At 45.2% G+C, this 19,065-nt stretch overlaps 1 protein-coding gene across 1 annotated transcript in view; it reads right to left on the minus strand.

Annotated features, from left to right (window-relative positions):
* Nucleotides 1-15,364: 15,364 nt before the first annotated feature.
* LOC143813666 (catechol O-methyltransferase-like) overlaps nucleotides 15,365-19,065 on the minus strand; it is a 51,307-nt gene continuing 47,606 nt past the window's right edge. Inside the window, exon 5 of the mRNA XM_077293401.1 lies at nucleotides 15,365-15,736. Within this exon, the coding sequence (XP_077149516.1) occupies nucleotides 15,551-15,736 (186 nt within the window). The 3' untranslated portion in view covers nucleotides 15,365-15,550. The remainder of the gene's footprint in view (nucleotides 15,737-19,065) is intronic.

The following is a 19,065-nucleotide window of genomic DNA, read 5'->3' on the forward strand; positions in this document are numbered from 1 at the left end:
CCTCAGTCTTCTCTCCCCTCACCCTCCGGCTGATCAGGACATCGGCAGTAAGTGACAAAGCAGGAGGAGGTCAGAGCCAGAAATCTCCTCAGTGTGTGACAAATTACAGAGGCCAGTAGGTAGCAGTGTCACAAATTGATATTGCGCCTCCTGGCTCCAGATGTAGGTCTGCTCCCTCCACTGCAGGAAGGACCCCCAGCCCCCACCATTCCTTAGAATAGATGCTGACACACTGCCTGCTGGTGCCTCTGTACGCTATCCCCTCCATAACTCCTTCTTCTGCAGCTGCCATCCTGAGATCACAAGGCAGTCGGACCGAGAGGAGGAGGAGGGGGAGGTCTTGTCTGCATCTGCAAAGAGTCATAGAGGAGGCAGCAGCTCCCTGTGTCCTCGTGTGCTAGGGCCGATATGGAGCACTAGCCTCTGCCCCTGGTGTCCTGGGATGGGGTAAGCAGTGAAGTCCCTACTGCAGCAGTCGTGAGTATATGGAATGTCATTCGTAGTGTATGTAATAATGTGTATAGTGTCTGCTTTCCTGTGTGTAAATGGATGCAGACGATTTTTGTGTATGTAATATTGTATCTGTAGTGTGTAGTGTACAGTATGTGTGTCTCTGTTAATAAATGAGTGAATGTGTGATGAGTAGTGTTGAGCATTCCGATACTGCAAGTATCGGGTATCGGCCGATACTTGCTGTATCGGAATTCCGATACCGAGATCCGATATTTTTGTGATATCGGGTATCGGTATCGAAACAACATTAATGTAAAAATGTGTAAAAGAGAGAATTAAAATAAAAAATATTGCTATACTCACCTCTCCGACGCAGCCTGCACCTTACCGAGGGAAGCGGCAGCGTTCTTTGTTTAAAATTTGCGCTTTTCTTTCCTTTACGTGAGTCCCGGCTTGTGATTGGTTGCGTGCCGCCCATGTGACCGGGACGCAACCAATCACAGCAAGCCGTGACGTAATTTCAGGTCCTTCAGGATTTTAAAATTACGTTCCGGCGTTGTGATTGGTTGCGTCGCAGTCACATGGGCGACGCAACCAATCACAGCAAGCCGTGACGTAATTTCAGGTCCTTAAGGATTTTAAAATTACGTCCCGGCTTTGTGATTGGTTGCGTCGCAGTCACATGGGAGACGCAACCAATCACAAGCCGTGACGTCACGGGAGGCTGGACACGTGCGCATTTTAAAATGGGCGCGTGTCCAGCCTCCCGGCTTGTGATTGGTTGACCGCGGCGCAACCAATCACAAGCCGGGACGTCACGGGAGGCTGGACACGCGCCCATTTTAAAAAGCGCGCGTGTCCAGCCTCCCGTGACGTCACGGCTTGTGATTGGTTAATGGCGGCCATGTTGCCGGGACGCGGACCAATCACAGCAAGCCGTGACGTAATTTCGTCACGGCTTGCTGTGATTGGTCCGCGTCCCGGCAACATGGCGCCGTGACCAATCATAAGCCGGGACGTCACTGGAGGCTGGACACGCGCGCTTTTTAAAAAGCGCGCGTGTCCAGCCTCCCGTGACGTCACGGCTTGTGATTGGTTAATGGCGGCCATGTTGCCGGGACGCGGACCAATCACAGCAAGCCGTGACGTAATTTCGTCACGGCTTGCTGTGATTGGTCCGCGTCCCGGCAACATGGCCGCCCTGACCAATCACAAGCCGGGACTTCACGTAACCAAGTAAAAGCGCGAATTTTAAACAAACAACGCTGCCGGTTCCCTCGCTAAGGTCCAGGCTGCGTCGGACAGGTGAGTATAGCGATATTTTTTATTTTAATTCTTTCTTTTACACATTTATATGGATCCCAGGGCCTGAAGGAGAGTTTCCTCTCCTTCAGACCCTGGGAACCATCAGGAATACCGTCCGATACTTGAGTCCCATTGACTTGTATTGGTATCGGGTATCGGTATCGGATTGGATCCGATACTTTGCCAGTATCGGCCGATACTTTCCGATACCGATACTTTCAAGTATCGGACGGTATCGCTCAACACTAGTGATGAGTAAATGAGTGTATATGGATATACTGCATGTGATTCTTGAGTATGATCAGGCCTGAACCCACCTTTGTCTCTGCTTAGCAGGATCCCACATAACAAACCCCCCCCCCCATAACAATCCCTTGCATATATCCAGCGCAGTGTAACCTGTGCGCACCCCTGAGTATCCGGAGTCCTGTCCAGTACTGTGCTGGGGTGCAGGCAGTGCGGTGCTGGTGTATGTGATGTGTGCTCCCCTGAGTATCCGGAGTCCTGTCCAGTACTGTGCTGGGGTGCAGGCAGTGCGGTGCTGGTGTATGTGATGCTCTCAGTGCAGACGAGCGCTGTGCACTCTGGTACCCAGCACCCAACACCTAAAGGTTCTGCAGTTATCGCCCCTCACATTATCACACTTCAGCTATAATGTCCGCTGTGTAACATCTCCTGAAGGATCGTGCATGATTCCAGAGCTCTGCACTCGCATATTTATTGTTCTGTTCATGCTAGCAATGGACCTAATAGTCCGGGCAGTGGTAACCACGGTTATTTCACTATACAGGTCCTTCTCAAAAAATTAGCATATAGTGTTAAATTTCATTATTTACCATAATGTAATGATTACAATTAAACTTTCATATATTATAGATTCATTATCCACCAACTGAAATTTGTCAGGTCTTTTATTGTTTTAATACTGATGATTTTGGCATACAACTCCTGATAACCCAAAAAACCTGTCTCAATAAATTAGCATATCAAGAAAAGGTTCTCTAAACGACCTATTACCCTAATCTTCTGAATCAACTAATTAACTCTAAACGCATGCAAAAGATACCTGAGGCTTTTAAAAACTCCCTGCCTGGTTCATTACTCAAAACCCCCATCATGGGTAAGACTAGCGACCTGACAGATGTCAAGAAGGCCATCATTGACACCCTCAAGCAAGAGGGTAAGACCCAGAAAGAAATTTCTCAACAAATAGGCTGTTCCCAGAGTGCTGTATCAAGGCACCTCAATGGTAAGTCTGTTGGAAGGAAACAATGTGGCAGAAAACGCAGTACAACGAGAAGAGGTGACCGGACCCTGAGGAAGATTGTGGAGAAGGACCGATTCCAGACCTTGGGGAACCTGAGCAAGCAGTGGACTGAGTCTGGTGTGGAAACATCCAGAGCCACCGTGCACAGGCGTGTGCAGGAAATGGGCTACAGGTGCCGCATTCCCCAGGTAAAGCCACTTTTGAACCATAAACAGCGGCAGAAGCGCCTGACCTGGGCTACAGAGAAGCAGCACTGGACTGTTGCTAAGTGGTCCCAAGTACTTTTTTCTGATGAAAGCAAATTTTGCATGTCATTCGGAAATCAAGGTGCCAGAGTCTGGAGGAAGACTGGGGAGAAGGAAATGCCAAAATGCCTGAAGTCCAGTGTCAAGTACCCACAGTCAGTGATGGTGTGGGGTGCCATGTCAGCTGCTGGTGTTGGTCCACTGTGTTTCATCAAGGGCAGGGTCAATGCAGCTAGCTATCAGGAGATTTTGGAGCACTTCATGCTTCCATCGGCTGAAATGCTTTATGGAGATGAAGATTTCATTTTTCAGCACGACCTGGCACCTGCTCACAGTGCCAAAACCACTGGTAAATGGTTTACTGACCATGGTATTACTGTCCTCAATTGGCCTGCCAACTCTCCTGACCTGAACCCCATAGAGAATCTGTGGGATATTGTGAAGAGAAAGTTGAGAGACGCAAGACCCAACACTCTGGATGAGCTTAAGGCCGCTATTGAAGCATCCTGGGCCTCCATAACATCTCAGCAGTGTCACAGGCTGATTGCCTCCATGCCACGCCGCATTGAAGCAGTCATTTCTGCCAAAGGATTCCCGACCAAGTATTGAGTGCATAACTGAACATTATTATTTGATGGTTTTTTTGTTTGTTATTAAAAAACACTTTTATTTGATTGGACGGGTGAAATATGCTAATTTATTGATACAGGTTTTTTGGGTTTTCAGGAGTTGTATGCCAAAATCATCAGTATTAAAACAATAAAAGACCTGACAAATTTCAGTTGGTGGATAATGAATCTATAATATATGAAAGTTTAATTGTAATCATTACATTATGGTAAATAATGAAATTTAACACTATATGCTAATTTTTTGAGAAGGACCTGCATATAGATGTAGTGATGTGTCTGGGTTTAGGTTCCTCTCTGACTGAGAATAATGTCGGTTCTGTGTGGGCGGCCAAAGTCTCTTTTTTTTGTTTGACTAAACTATTACAGATAGGACACACAGGCAGGGGCGCCGCTATCATGGGGCAAGTTGAGCCCTTTTGCTTCAGGCGGCAGTCGTCACTGAAAGACAGGGGGCGGCAGACAGAACACCTGGTGCCGACTGTCCATAATCCCTGACATTTGCTGTCACTAGTGCGGTGCGCAATATCAGCCGGTCATCCCCGCACCCGCAGAGCAGCACACCATATATTGGCTGCTCTGTGCAAACAGGACCTGTGATGAGGTCACAGGAGGAGAGGAGTCAGGGGTCACATGATCGGGACCTCCATGGATTGCAGGACTCTGCTGTGCTGGTTGCCATGGTAAGTGTGTGTACGAGGTGTATGGAGCGTAGCTGAATGTGTACGAGGTGTATGGCGCGGAGCCGTGTGTGTATGAGGTGTATGGAGGGGAGCCGTGTGTGTATGAGGTGTATGGAGCGGAGCTGAATGTGTACAAGGTGTATGGAGCGGAGCCGTGTATGTATGAGGTGTATGGAGCGGAGCCGTGTGTGTATGAGGTGTACGGAGCGGAGCCATGTGTGTATGAGGTGTATGGAGCGGAGCTGGATGTGTATGAGGTGTATGGAGCCGTGTGTATGAGGTGTATGGAGGGGAGCCGTGTGTGTATGAGGTGCATGGAGTGGAGCCAGGTGTGTATGAGGTGTATGGAGCAGAGCCGGGTGTGTGCGAGGTGTATGGAGCGGAGCCGCGTGAGTACGGAGTGGAGCAGTGTGTGCAAGGTGTATGGAGCGCAGCCGCGTGTGTAGGAGTAACTATGTGTGGCCATTATACAGTATGGAGCATCATGTGGGCCCATTATACAGTATGGAGCATCATGTGTGGCCATTATACAGTATTGAGCATCATGTGTGGCCATTATACAGTATGGAGCACTGTGTGGCCATTATACAGTATGAAGCACTATGTGGCCATTATACAGTATGGAGCATCATGTGTGCCCATTATACAGTATGGAGCATCATGTGTGCCCATTATACAGTATGGAGCATCATGTGTGGCCATTATACAGTATGGAGCACTGTGTGGCTATTATACAGTATAGAGCATCATGTGTGGTCATTATACAGTATGGAGCACTGTGTGGCCATTATACAGTATGGAGCATCATGTGGGGCTCATTATACTGTATGGAGCAATATATGGGGCTTATTATACTGTATGGAGCAATATATGGGGCATGTTATTCTGTATGGGGCGCTGTGCGGTGCCCACAATACTGTATGGAGCAATATATGCGGCTCATTATACTGTATGGAGCAATATATGAGGCTCATTATCCTGTAAGGAGCACTGTGGTGCCCAGAAAACTGTGTGGAGGACTATACTGTCTGATTTATGACCTATTGTAGAATGTACAATAGTTATCACTCATGTAATGTATGGGGGGACTGTATATGAGATGGGAGCCCTATAGGGGGGCTGTACTGTATATGTGTTTGGGGGGGCGCCGTTTTGAAGTTCGCCTCAGGCAGCAGTGTGGCTGGGTTCACCCCTGGAAAGAAGGACTTCACCTAGAGACGTCACTGGTGAGTCAGTGTGTTACCTATACACTGACACTATACACTGTATACTATATACAGAGGTCCTGTGTATAATGTCACCGGTGATCACTGTATAACCTGTACACAGACACTGCATACTAAGTACACATCTCCTGTGTATAATGGCACTTATGGTGATATTAGTATTGTGGGTTTTTTTTATTACTGATCAGTATTGTATTCAGTCACTATGTGGTGGTAATATGTGGTCTGGACATGGTGTGGTGGTATTTGTTCCTTGTATATGCTATTATTCGGTCACTTTGTGGTGGTAATATGTGGTCTGGTCATGGTGCGGTGGTATTTGTTCCTTGTATGTGATATTATTCGGTCACTGGTGGTAATATGTGGTCTCGTCATGGTGTTGTATTTGTTCCTTGTATGTGATATTATTGGTCATTTTAAAAATTGAAAAATAATTAAAAATATACCTAAATTATATTGCATATTTTAACAAATATTTAGTAGGTTACAGTAGAGTAGGGCCCGGCCAAAAGTGTCTACCATGTTATGGTGGTGGCTTAAAAAATCTTTTGGCCAAAACAAAAGCTGCTGGCTATATGTGTGATCTGGTGATGGGAACTGTTAATGTGTGATAGGTGAGAAGTAGAGTTTTTCCAAGAGAGAGCGGTGGGACTGTGGACAGTTCGAGGGGTGGAGGCGGGGCTGGGGTGGAGCCTGGGAGGAGTCTCAAGGGGGCCCCGAAAATGTTGCCAGTATGGGGAAACTTCTAGTGGAAGCCCTGCTTCCGGCATAGACCATTCTAGAGGTTGGATTGTATATTTACAGGACAGGAGGAGTGGAACTGTGCAGTGTATATATATAGTACAGTAGAAGTGGTACTGTGCAGTGTATATATACAGGGCACGAGACGTGATGTTATGCAGTGTATCAGGTACTGTGGTACTGTGGTGGTACTGTGACTCTGGTCCATCTTTCCCTTGTTGCTGGGGACAACACCAACGGACAGAAAGTGGAGGTGATGGGTATCCATGGGGAAATCCGGGAGTACCCGACCGTGGAGGTCAATGTTTCTACACTATGCAGAGACACTAGACATGTGGTGGGAGTGGCAAAGACCCTTCTCTATGGGCAGGGCCGTATTTGCCACTAGGCACTTGAGGGCACGTGCCTAGGGTGGGGCGATGCGGGGGGGGTGGCACCTGAGCAGGTGTGTGTAGTTTTTTTTTTTTATAAAGTCCGGTCCGGCCGGGGTCACCTTAGACACCCATCCCCCCCCCCCCCGGCCCGCCCGCCCGCCGCTGCCTCCTTGCCCCCTTGAAGACATCATGATACGGTATGATTGATTAATACTCACTTCACCTGCTCCAGCGATGCCTGCTCTGCTCTCAGTGACTGCACGCCCTCGCCTCGTCCTGTGTGAGTGGTCACATGGTACCGCTCATTAAGGTTCATGAATATGCATGCATATTCATGAACTTAATGAGTGGTACCACCTGACCGCGGCGCTCACACAGGACGAGGGTGCTGCGCCGCCGCCGGGAGTCGGGACAGAGGTGGAGCCGGGATTCCGTTCTTCTGTGCGGTGTGAGGTGAGTATGATATGATGACAGCCAGGGAGGATGGGGGGAGCCGGGGAGGATGAAGCAGGACCGTGAATGGGGAGCGGCGGGGCAGCCGATGAGCCACGCATTGGGGGTGGGGGGGATGGGAGATGAGTCTGACTGAGCCACCCATGCATACAGGGAGGGAGGGGGAGATGAGCCACGCATAGGGGGGGATGGGAGATGAGCCAGAGCCACCCATGCATACAGCCAGGGAGGGGGAGATGAGCCACGCATACAGCCAGGGAGGGGGAGATGAGCCACGCATACAGCCAGAAAGGGGGAGATGAGCCACGCATACAGCCTACAGGGGGGGATGGGAGATGACGAGCCTGAGCCACCCATGCATACAGGGAGGGGGAGATGAGCCACGCATACAGGGGGGGTGGGAGATGAGCCTGAGCCACCCATGCATACAGGGAGGGAGGGGGAGATGAGCCATGCATACAGCCAGGGAGGGGGAGATGAGCCACTCATACAGCCTACAGGAGGGGATGGGAGATGAAAAGCCTGAGCCACCCATGCATACAGGGAGGGGGAGATGAGCCACGCATACAGGGGGGATGGGAGATGAGCCTGAGCCACCCATGCATACAGGGAGGGAGGGGGAGATGAGCCACGCATACAGGGGGATGGGAGATGAGCCTGAGCCACCCATGCATACAGGGAGGGGGGGAATTGTGAGCCATGCATACAGGGGGGGAATTATGAGCCATGCATACACGAGGGGGGGAATATGAGCCATGCAAACAGGAGGAGGGGAGAATATGAGCCATGCTTATGGGATGGGAGGAAGATGAGCCATGCATACAAGATGGGAGGGGGGCATTATACACTATTGAGCATCATGTGGGGTCATTATACAGTATTGAACATCATGTGGAGTCATTATACAGTATGCAGCATCATGTGTGGCAATTATACAGTATGGAGCACAGTGTGGCCATTATACATTATGGAGCATCATGTGTGGCCATTATACAATATGGAGCATCATGTGTGGCCATTATACAGTATGGAGCACTGTGTGGCCATTATACAGTATGGAGCATCATGTGTGGCCATTATAAAGTATGGAGCATCGTGTGTGGACATTACACAGTATTGAGCATCATGTGGGGCCATTATACAGTATTGAACATCATGTGGGGTCATTATACAGTATGGACCATCATGTGTGGCCATTATACAGTATGGAGCATCATGTGTGGCCATTATACAGTATGGAGCACTGTGTGGCCATATTTTTTTTTGGTTATAATTATTGTATATGAAACAGTGTGATCAGCAGTGCTAAATGGGTGTGGTTGGGTATGGGTGTGACTAGTTGTGAAATGGGTGTGGTCAGAGGTGTGGCCTAAAAATTGCCACGGCGCAACCTTTATACCTCTTTCCCTTCAAGAGTTGGGAGGTATGGTACCGCATTTGCCAGATCACAGCAAGTGCCGCAAATCCCATAGGGAATGAATGAGGCCAAACGCAGTGTTGCCGTATGTGATCCGTTACGCGGCAGATGCAAAAAACCTGCCCGATCTGCTGCAAAAGGCTATTTTCACAACAGCGATTCTTGCCAAAGTCACTGCCGATAGTGTCATACTCACCAATGGGGGAGGAGCGCTAAAAGTGCCTAGGGCAGCAGAAACTCTAAATACGGCCCTGCCTATGGGACTGTGTTGGGAAGACATTTTCCCTGTTTTGGTCCCTGTGGCGCTGAACGCGTCATATGAAACGTGACTTTGGCGCGAAGATCGCTGACCGCATGGCCGATCCCACACTAGGATCGGGTCGGGTTTCATGAAAACCGACTTTGCCAAAAGTCGGCGATTTTTGAATTTGTCCAATCCGTTTCGCTCAACCCTAGTGTCCAACAAAAACAAAACACAAACGCTTATGTTAAAAGTTTAGACGCAGAGAAGGCATTTGACTGACTTTCTTGTTTGAAACAGTGAAAACATTTGGTATCTTGTGAGCTTGTTTTACAGCATAAAAGGCATTGTGTAGATCCCCATAAGCCTCAATTAAATTGCCCTTTTGTGTCTCCCCCTCTTTTCTCATCTCTAATGGCATGAGGCAGGGATGTCCTCTTTCCCCCCTGCTATATGTAATGTGTATAGAGTCTCTAGCGGCAATGATACATCACAATCATAATATGTCAGGTGCGGAAGTCAAGAATAAGGTATTTAAGATTTTATTATTTGCTAATGACGTTTTACTGATCCTCACTAAACTTAATATAATGCTCCCCAACCTCAGTCACTTTGAAGGAGTATGGACAGCTGTCGGGATATAAATTAAACACCTCTAAAATAGATGCCTTACCCTTAAACATCCCCCTAATATCCTTGACTATTTAAAGATGAACTTTAAATTTAGATGGAGAACCGAGGCTATAAAATAATTACTGTCCTCTTCCTATAACAATTTATATAATGTAACTATTTTTTGAGAGTTGAGGAGGCTATCGCCTAAGTGGATGCCACTTTTACCCTCAGTGATTGGCCGGATAGCTTCAGTTAAAGTAGCTCAGGCAGGAGAGCCATCTTATTATTTTGAGACTCTCCCCATTAAGATTTCCTTCCAAGAACTCCAAGCTGCTATAATGAAGTTCATATGGAATGAAAGACGCCATAGAATATCCAAAAGTGTTCTCACATCTTATAGATCACAAGGGGGCTTGTCTGTTCCGGATATCGTTAAATACTGTTTGGCAGCACACCTGAGGAGGCTTCCCCCATGGTCTTCATTATAGGCTTGCAATATTTGGGCTGAACTAGGAAAGATATGGTTGGCTCCGATCCACTCGAACTCCCTTTTATGTTCGACTAAGCCTATTAAGATACCATTTACTTTGTTGTACTATGTAGTTTACAAAGGATCTTTGGCTCTCATGTGCAAGGCGTTTTGGGCTGGTCTCCCCCAATTTCCCAATGATGTCTTTTATATACCAGTCTCTGATGCAAAACAGTTTGGAACCAACAATGGTCCACCCGTGGATTGCGGCAGGATTATTTATATTTGCAGATTTGGTGGATTGAAACACATTGGAATTTCTCTTGTTTGATGCTATAAAATCTAAATTTGCTATAATTAATAGAGAGTTCTTCCAGTTCATGCAGATTAAGCACCTGGCGTCTTCACTATATGGGCTCATTTCCACATGCGAGGCACACGTCCGTATCTCGCATGTGGAAACCAAGCTCTGGCGCCGGCACTTTGGAGCGGAGCGTGCAGCTCCATGTGTTCCTATGCGGCCGCACGCTCCGCTCTGGAGTGCCGGCTCCACAGCTTGGTTTCCACATGCGAGATACGGACGTGTGCCTCGCATGTGGAAATGAGCCCTATGGCTCATTGACGGTTTCTCAACCAACGGAATTTGAGAGGCTTTGTAAGAAAGGCACATCAACTAAAGGGTTAATATCAGATATTTACAAGATCTTGGGTGTTCTGCAGACTGACCTTCCCTTTAAACATCCGTATACAATTAGATGGGAGTCTCTCCTAGGAAGAATGCTGTCTCCCCAATGCTGCCAGAATATATGGGAAAAGGCAGCCAAATCCGCTATCTGCACTCTTTATAAAGAAAAAACAATAACATTTTGATGTTTTTGGTATCACACTCCAGAGCTCCTTCATAGACTGAACCAATGGCTCCCAAATATTTGCCGGAGTTGTTGCTCAGCATCGGATTCTCAGGTCCACATTTTCTGGTCTTGCCCTGGGCTGGCTGGATTTTTGGAAATGGTGAAAACCTTAAAGGGCCACTGTCACCCCCTCCAGCCGTTATAAACTAAAAGAGCCACCATAAATTTATAACTTCTCCAAAATACGGTACCTGTCTTTCGCCAGGGAGGCAGGTCCTCACCCCCCTGCTTGAGACGCCACACTGCCGTCACTCAAATCTTCTGGGGCGCCGGGCACCACCCCCATCGTGCTTTTTTCGCATGAAATCCGGCGCCTGCGCTGTGTAGTACTGTCTGGTGCAGGCCCTGCACCTGCCTCCCTGGCGAAAGACAGGTATTTTGGAGAAGTTATAAAACGCTTTATTTTGGGAATACATGCACCAAAAACTAAAAGAGCCACCTTGTTAGAATGCAGCATTACTGCTGCACAAGGTGGCTCTTTTAGTTTATAACGGCTGGAGGGGGGTGACAGTGTCCCTTTAATACAACATGCTTCTCTTGTGTAGGTAGAGCTGGACTCTGCTATATACCTACTAAATGATTCCCCTATAGCAGTGTTCCCCAACTCCGGTCCTCAAGAGCCACCAACAGGTCATGTTTTCAGGATCTCAGTATTGCACAGGTGATAATTCCATCACCTGTGCAATACTAAGGAAATCCTGAAAACATGACCTGTTGGTGGCTCTTGAGGATCGGAGTTGGGGACCACTGCCCTATAGGGATGGGGAGGAATTCAACCAGAAAGTTTTGGATAGAATAGCTGACATCCGCAGGATGAAGTGCAACAGCCTTACTGAATGCAAGTTTAACCCCTTTCTGACCTCGGACGGGATAGTATGTCCGAGGTCAGATCCCCCGCTTTGATGCAAGGCTCCGGGGTGAGCCTGCATCAAAGCTGGGACATGTCAGCTGTTCAAAATAGCTGACATGTGCCCGCAATAGCGGCGGGTAAAATCGCGATTCACCCACCGCTATTAACTAGTTAAATGCTACTGTCAAACTCTGACAGCGGCATTTAACCGGCGCTTCTGGCCATCCGGCCGTAAATGAGCGCATAGCTGACCCCGTCACATGATCGGGGGTCAGCGATGCATCAGAAGGGTAACCATAGAGGTCCTTGAGACCTCTATGGTTACTGATCCCGGATAGCTGTGAGCGCCCCCCTGTGGTCGGCGCTCATTGCAAGCCTGCATTTCTGCTGCATAGCAGCGATCTGATGGTCGCTGCTATGTAGCAGAGCCGATCGCGTTGTGCCAGCTTCTAGCCTCCCATGGAGGCTGTTGAAGCATGGCAAAAGTAAAAAAAAAAAAAAAAGTTAAAAAAGTTAAATAAATTAAAAAAAATATAAAAGTTTAAATAACCCCCCTTTCGCCCCATTCAAAATAAATCAATAAAAAAAAATCAAACCTACACATATTTGGTATCGCCGAGTTCAGAATCGCCCGATCTATCAAAAAAAAAAAAAGATTAACCTGATCACTAAATGGCGTAGCGAGAAAAAAAATTAGAAACGCCAGAATTACGTTTTTTTGGTCGCCGCAACATTGCATTAAAATGCAAAAACGGACGATCAAAAGAACGTATCTGCACCAAAATGGTATTATTAAAACGCCAGCTCGGCACACAAAAAGTAATCCCTCACCTGACTACAGATCACGAAAAATGGAGACGCTACGGGTATCGGAAAATGGCGCATTTTTTTTTAAGCAAAGTTTGGAATTTTTTTTCACCACCTAGATAAAAGAGAACCTAGACATGTTAGGTGTCTATGAACCCATAATGACCTGGAGAATCATAATATCAGGTCAGTTTTTGCATTTAGTGAACCTAGCAAAAAAAGCCAAACAAAAACAAGTGTGGGATTGCACTTTTTTTGCAATTTCACCGCACTTGGAATTTTTTTCCTGTTTCCTAGTACACGACATGCTAAAACCAATGATGTCGTTCAAAAGTACAACTTGTTTTGCAAAAAATAAGCCCTCACATGGCCATATTGACGGAAAAATAAAAAAGTTATGGCTCTGGGAAGGAGGGAAGCGAACAACGGAAAATACTAAGGTCATGAAGGGGTTAAACAGATTTGAGATTGTCTGGGCTCCCTAGGACTATTTTAGGGCCCAAAACTGTTAGGAGCATGTTGGTTTTTGAACAGGTTTTTTCTACCCTTCCCTTCATGTAGGTCTCGTCTTATTTAGTATTGTGGTTTTATAAGAATTGTAATAGGTGTATGGGGATGGAGTCATCTTAACTTGGCCTCATTTAGAACTGCTGTTGGACTTTGTCTTTTTCTGTTCTATTCCAAGAGTGCATTCTAATTGTACTCCATTCTTTCTGCTCCTCTAATTTGTAAGCTAAATTGTGATTATTTTGTCTTATTTCTAATTGTAAAATTTACTAGAAATTACAGCTATTTAAAAAACAAAACAAAAAAAAATTGGTCCTGGCCAGATGCAGATATATCCAAATACATGTGCAGGTGAGAGGTAGCCAGGAGCTGGCAATCCGAGGATCCCAACCGGGCCCAGCGTAAATTCCCTAGCAACTGCGCATTTTCAGCCACAGCTCCAAGACGGCACTGGTGTCTGGTCCCATTGGCAATGAACAGTAAACAAGAAAATAAGCAAGTTTGCAATGAACATGTTTTTTTCTAGCTCCCTCTACACCCATTTTATAACATCAGAATGACCCTTTAATTATGAATTCTAATTAACACAGTGTTTTACGGACATGTGATCTTTTTTTTTTCATTATGTATAAGCACGCAGACCCATTGTCAATGGTCCATTTTTACAAGAAAAAAAAAGGGAGAAAGGATCCATATCATTCTATGACTAAGGGCTTCGGCCAGAAACGCGTCAGAATGGACAATATCTTAATTGCCTGGACAACATGTTTTCTTTTTTTTAATCCATGTGAAATAAAGATTAGAATTTTTTTTTTTTAATCAAAATAACCATATGAATCCTTTCTCATTTTTTTTCTTGTGATTTTTTTCCGGTGGTCAACTGACCTGGATAGAGTTTGAATCAGTGAGGAGCAATCGGCCATACATCACATGGTTAGGCTTATTTCCACTCTTTTTTTGGCGTTTCTGTTTTGGTCCATTTTCATGTCTGGGTTTTTTTTATAAACAGATGTCCTAAAAAAACAAACAAAAAAAAGCCCAAAACAAACAAAACTGACACATGTCCTACAATGGTTTGTGTTGTGCACTTTCCCATTTCATTAAATGGCTCTATATCTGATGCAGATGTCATCGGGGTTGCATTTGTGTGCTGTCCAGTTTTCTCTGACTTGTAGCTAGAAGACATCTAGAAATCCTACATTTTCTTTCCCCAAACATAAGGCTAGGTTCACATTGCGTTATTGGGTGATCGCTAATGGACAGCGTTGCACGGCGAAAATGTCGCAATTAACGCCGTGCAACGGGTCCGTTAGCGCACCCATTGACAGCAATGTTGTTTCTGCCTGAAGTGCATCGCTAGCGCGTGCCTTTTTTGGCTTGCGCTAGCGATGTGCCGTTCTTTTGTGGCGCGCCTCGGACGCTGCTTGCAGCGTCCGCGGCGCGCCCGAGGTCCGTTCCCCGCTCTCGCAGATCGGGGATCTGCGAGAGCGGGGACGTTAACGCGACCTCTAAACGCGACCCCTACAAATACATCGCGTTAGCGCAATCTGCTAGCGCTAAACGGATTGCCCTAACGCAATGTGAACCTAGCCTAAGAAAACAGATTCATACATGGTAAGAATAGACACGCTGACAAAAATAAAACAAGCAAAAAACTTAATATCAAATCCAGGGGGGGGGGGGGGGAGTGATCTTAGATTTCTGCCTAAACCTACGTTTGCACGACGACTGTATTTTCGGTGTGAGTGCTGTCTGTGGGAGAAAAAAAAAAAAAAAACCTAGGACCAATGTTATTCAATTGGGGTGTCTAAATTATTGTTTACATGGGACAAATATCCTTGTAAAAATAACTGCAGTATGCACTAGTCCAGTGTTCCCCATCTCCGCTCCTCAAAAGCCACCAACAGGTCACGTTTTCAGGATTTCCTTAGTATTAATTGCATCACCTGGACAGGCAAGAATTCCATCACCTGTGTAATACTAAGGAGATCCTGAAAACGTGACCTGTTGGTGGCTCTTGAGGACTGAAGTTGGGAAACACTGGTCTAGTCTCTTCCCCAGTTGGTATGATACTAAAGTCTATGGGTTTGCCAAAAATATCATCCCTTAGGGATCAACCATATAAAAATCTGATTCAAAGAATACATAGCCATTATTAACACAGGAAACTGTTTTTTTGGTCTTATAAATTTTATTCACTGCTGATTTATAAAAATAAATGCAATACAATTACAGTGCAGATAAAGTAAGTTTTTTTCGTAGTGAAATATGGAATTTTATACGTCAACATAGCCTTACACTAAGATTAACATTAATAAACCTCAATAGCATAATCTTCAAGTAACACAATCCTTGATTCACAAGTAGCCTTTAAAAACAGCCTTCTCCAGTGCATCGTCCTTATTCATGTACTGGACATGAGAGGGATAATTGGTGCAGTCGTACCGGCCACAAGTTCTAACATACTCAAGGAAATCTGGAATTCCAGGATAGACAACATTATCAGCCAGCAATACAGAGCCTTCTTTCAGCAAGTGACATTCCTACAGAAGGAGAAAGACAGCATGAAAAAAATATATATTTCAGATGGCCATAATAAGTAGTGCCTGGACCTAACATTTATACAATAATGCTTAATATTACGTAGCAGAGAAGTGAAATGCAACTACAGAGTGTTCTGTATTTCACAAGTTCTATCCCCACTCCAGCAGCTTTTTTTTATTGCACCGTTGCAGTGCTGCCTTAAGTGCAATTCCTCTGCCCACTGTCTCATACTCATCCGCCGCTGCCTTCGTCATTTTCCATTGTCGCTTCTGTCAGTCTTCGGCGAAAAATGACCTGCCGAGTAGCTCGAGTGTTTCATAGAGCTGCGCGAAGGTCACTTTTTGATACAAGTCTATGAGAGCCTTGTTCTAGCTCTCATACTTGCATTAAGAAATTGTGACGTAGCTTCCGAAGCTGCCATTCAGAAGCTGCACTCACAAGATGGCATCACAGGACCGCAGCAGTGCAGTAAAGCGGTGAAGATGCCGTAGGGTGAGTATATGCCTGGGGGGGGCTTACATTTAAAAGTGCCACTCCAGCGCTGAAAAAACAAAAAAAACAACGCTGGACAGGTGCTTTAACGCTTAACTCCTTAGTGACGAGAATTTTTATCTTAATGACCAAGCCAGGTATTTTTTTTAAATCTGACCAGTGTCACTTTATGTGGTAATAACTCTGGAACGCTTCAACGAATCCCAGTGATTCTGAGTCTGTTTTTTCATGACATATCGTACTTCATTATAGTGGTAAATTTTTGTCTATATGATTTGCGCATATTTATTAAAATATTGAAAATTTGAAAAGAAAAAAGAAAATGGAAATTTTTGAAAATTTCAAACTTTACATTTTTACGTCCTTAAATTTGATAGTTATACCACACAAAATAATTAATAAAAGAACATTTCCCATAATGTCTAGTTTACATCTGCATCATTTTTTAAACAATTTTTTGTTAGGAAGTTAGAAGGGTTCAAAGTTGATCAGCAATTTCTAATTTTTCCAACTTGTCTCTTCAGAGAGGAAAAGGACTAAAACTCTAGTGCCACCTACATGATGTAGCAATCCTAAAATTCAGTATTGACTCTTTAACGAGAGACTTGGGATAAAAGTCAAAACCAAAATCTCAATTTGCTTGGCATGTCAGGCAGTGCAATTTGACTTTTTGAACACAAAATTTGCTGGAATCATTAGCGGACAGCATGTCGCGTTTGGAAAGCCCTGAATATACCCAAGCAGTGGAAACCCACACAGGTGACCCCATATTGGAAACTAGACTCCTTAAGAAATGTATCTAGATATGGGATGAGCACCTTGCACCCAAAAGGTGCTTCCCGAAAGTTTATAATGTTGAACTGTAAAAGTGAAAAAATAAAATTTTCCCTGCAAAAATGTTGGTTTTGCCACAAATTTTTAATTTTCACAAGGGTAACAGAGCAAAATGAACCATGCAATTTATTGCACAATTTTTCCTGAAAACACCAATACCCTATATGTGATCGAAAACTACTTTTGAGGTACAGTGCAAAGCTCAGAATGGAAGAAGCGTCATATAGGAGTTCAGATTTTGCTACAATGGTTTGAGAGAGCCATGTCACATTAGCAGAGCCAATGAGGTGTCAAAACTGCAGAACTCCCAATAAATGACATCATTTTACAAATTACACTTCTCAATGAATTCATCTAGGGGTGCAGTGAGAATGTTGACACCACATATGCCTCACGGAAATTCATACTATTGCACGATGAAGAAATAATTAAATTTTTCCTCCTAAAATGTTGTTTTAGCCCCAAATTTAAACTTTTATGATGTCTAAGGAGAAACTGAGCTACATTTTTTTTCCTGAGTACACTAATAACCTACATGTAGTCGGGAACTACTTTTGAGGCACATTGCAAAACTCAGAAGGGAAGGAGCACCATATTAAAGTGCAGATTTCACTGCTATGGTTTGCAGGTGCCATAACCCACTGGGAGAGTTGACTTGGGATCTATATTTTGAAAACTCCCCAAAAGTGATACCATTTTAAAAACCTTACCCCTGAAATACTTTGAAACTGTTGACGGGAATTTTTTTAACCCTTCAGTTGCAACACAGAAGTTAATGCAAACTGGAATGAAAAAAGCAACAACTTTTAACTCTAAACTTTTGCTTAAGTCCCAATTTTCTCACTTTTGGACCCCACAGTTTGTTACCCACTTTATGAGCGTGGCAGTACCCCACATGTAGTCAAAACGTTCCATTTGGATAAATGGCAGGGCTCGGAACGGAAGGAGCAATATTTGAATTTTGTAACACAAATTGGCTGAAATAGATTGCAGGTGACATGTCACATTTACAGGGCCCCTAAGGTGCCCGAACAGCAGAAACCGGCAACAACTGACCCCATTTTGGAATTTACACCACTCAAGGATTTTATCCAGGGGTATAGTGAGGATTTTGAACCCAAAAGGTACTGCACAGAATTTGATATTATGTCGCCATATTGAGTATGTTGTCATTAGCATTGAGTGCAAGTGCTTGCATGAGGTGCTCGGGTATGCACCAAGTATCGCGGGTGCTCGACTGACATGCTCGAGTTCCTGTGTATGGCAGGCAATGCACGCATTTTTTAATTTTTTTGGCTGTCTAACAGCTGCAAAACACGCGGTTTGACCATGTCACTCGAGCACCAGCGATACTTTGTGCATAACCGAGCAAACTCGAGTAGCGCGCACTTGCACTCAACGCTGCTTGTCAAATAGTAATTTTTTAAATTAACTTTTTGAAAAAATCTTAAATAGGAAAAATAAAAATTCTAAAATAAAAAAAAAAGTAATCTGTCTAAGGGGATGACAACATAATTATTGGAATTTGATCACTGTGATAATCCCCACCACAATGATCAAAAGAAACCAATAGGAAAAATATCTGCTGTTCCCGGCTGGTAGATCTGGGAGGGTGCACTGCACATGCAGTGTGCATGTATATCATGTAAGAAGACAGAGAAAGGATTTTAATAGCAGGCACACATTTTGCTCTCATAATTAGAGATGAGCGAATATTTTCGGGTCCCTCCTTATTCGGCAAGCTACAGTGCTTACCGAATAATCTGCAGAGGGAACCCAGCTACCTGGATAGCTCTGCTATCAGCTGACCAGCGCCGCAACTGCATGTGTCACGGCTGTTTCACTGTCACAACACATGCATGGACAGCCTGTTTCTTGGGCTCTCCTTGCATGTGTTAGGACAGTGAAACCGCCACAACACATGCAGCTGCGGCACCAGACAGCTGATCAGGAGGAGGGATCCCTCTGCAGCTTATTCGGTAAGCGCTATAGCTTACCGAAC

This window comes from Ranitomeya variabilis, chromosome 1 (assembly GCF_051348905.1).
Source record: "Ranitomeya variabilis isolate aRanVar5 chromosome 1, aRanVar5.hap1, whole genome shotgun sequence".
NCBI classification, from domain to species: Eukaryota; Metazoa; Chordata; class Amphibia; order Anura; family Dendrobatidae; genus Ranitomeya; species Ranitomeya variabilis.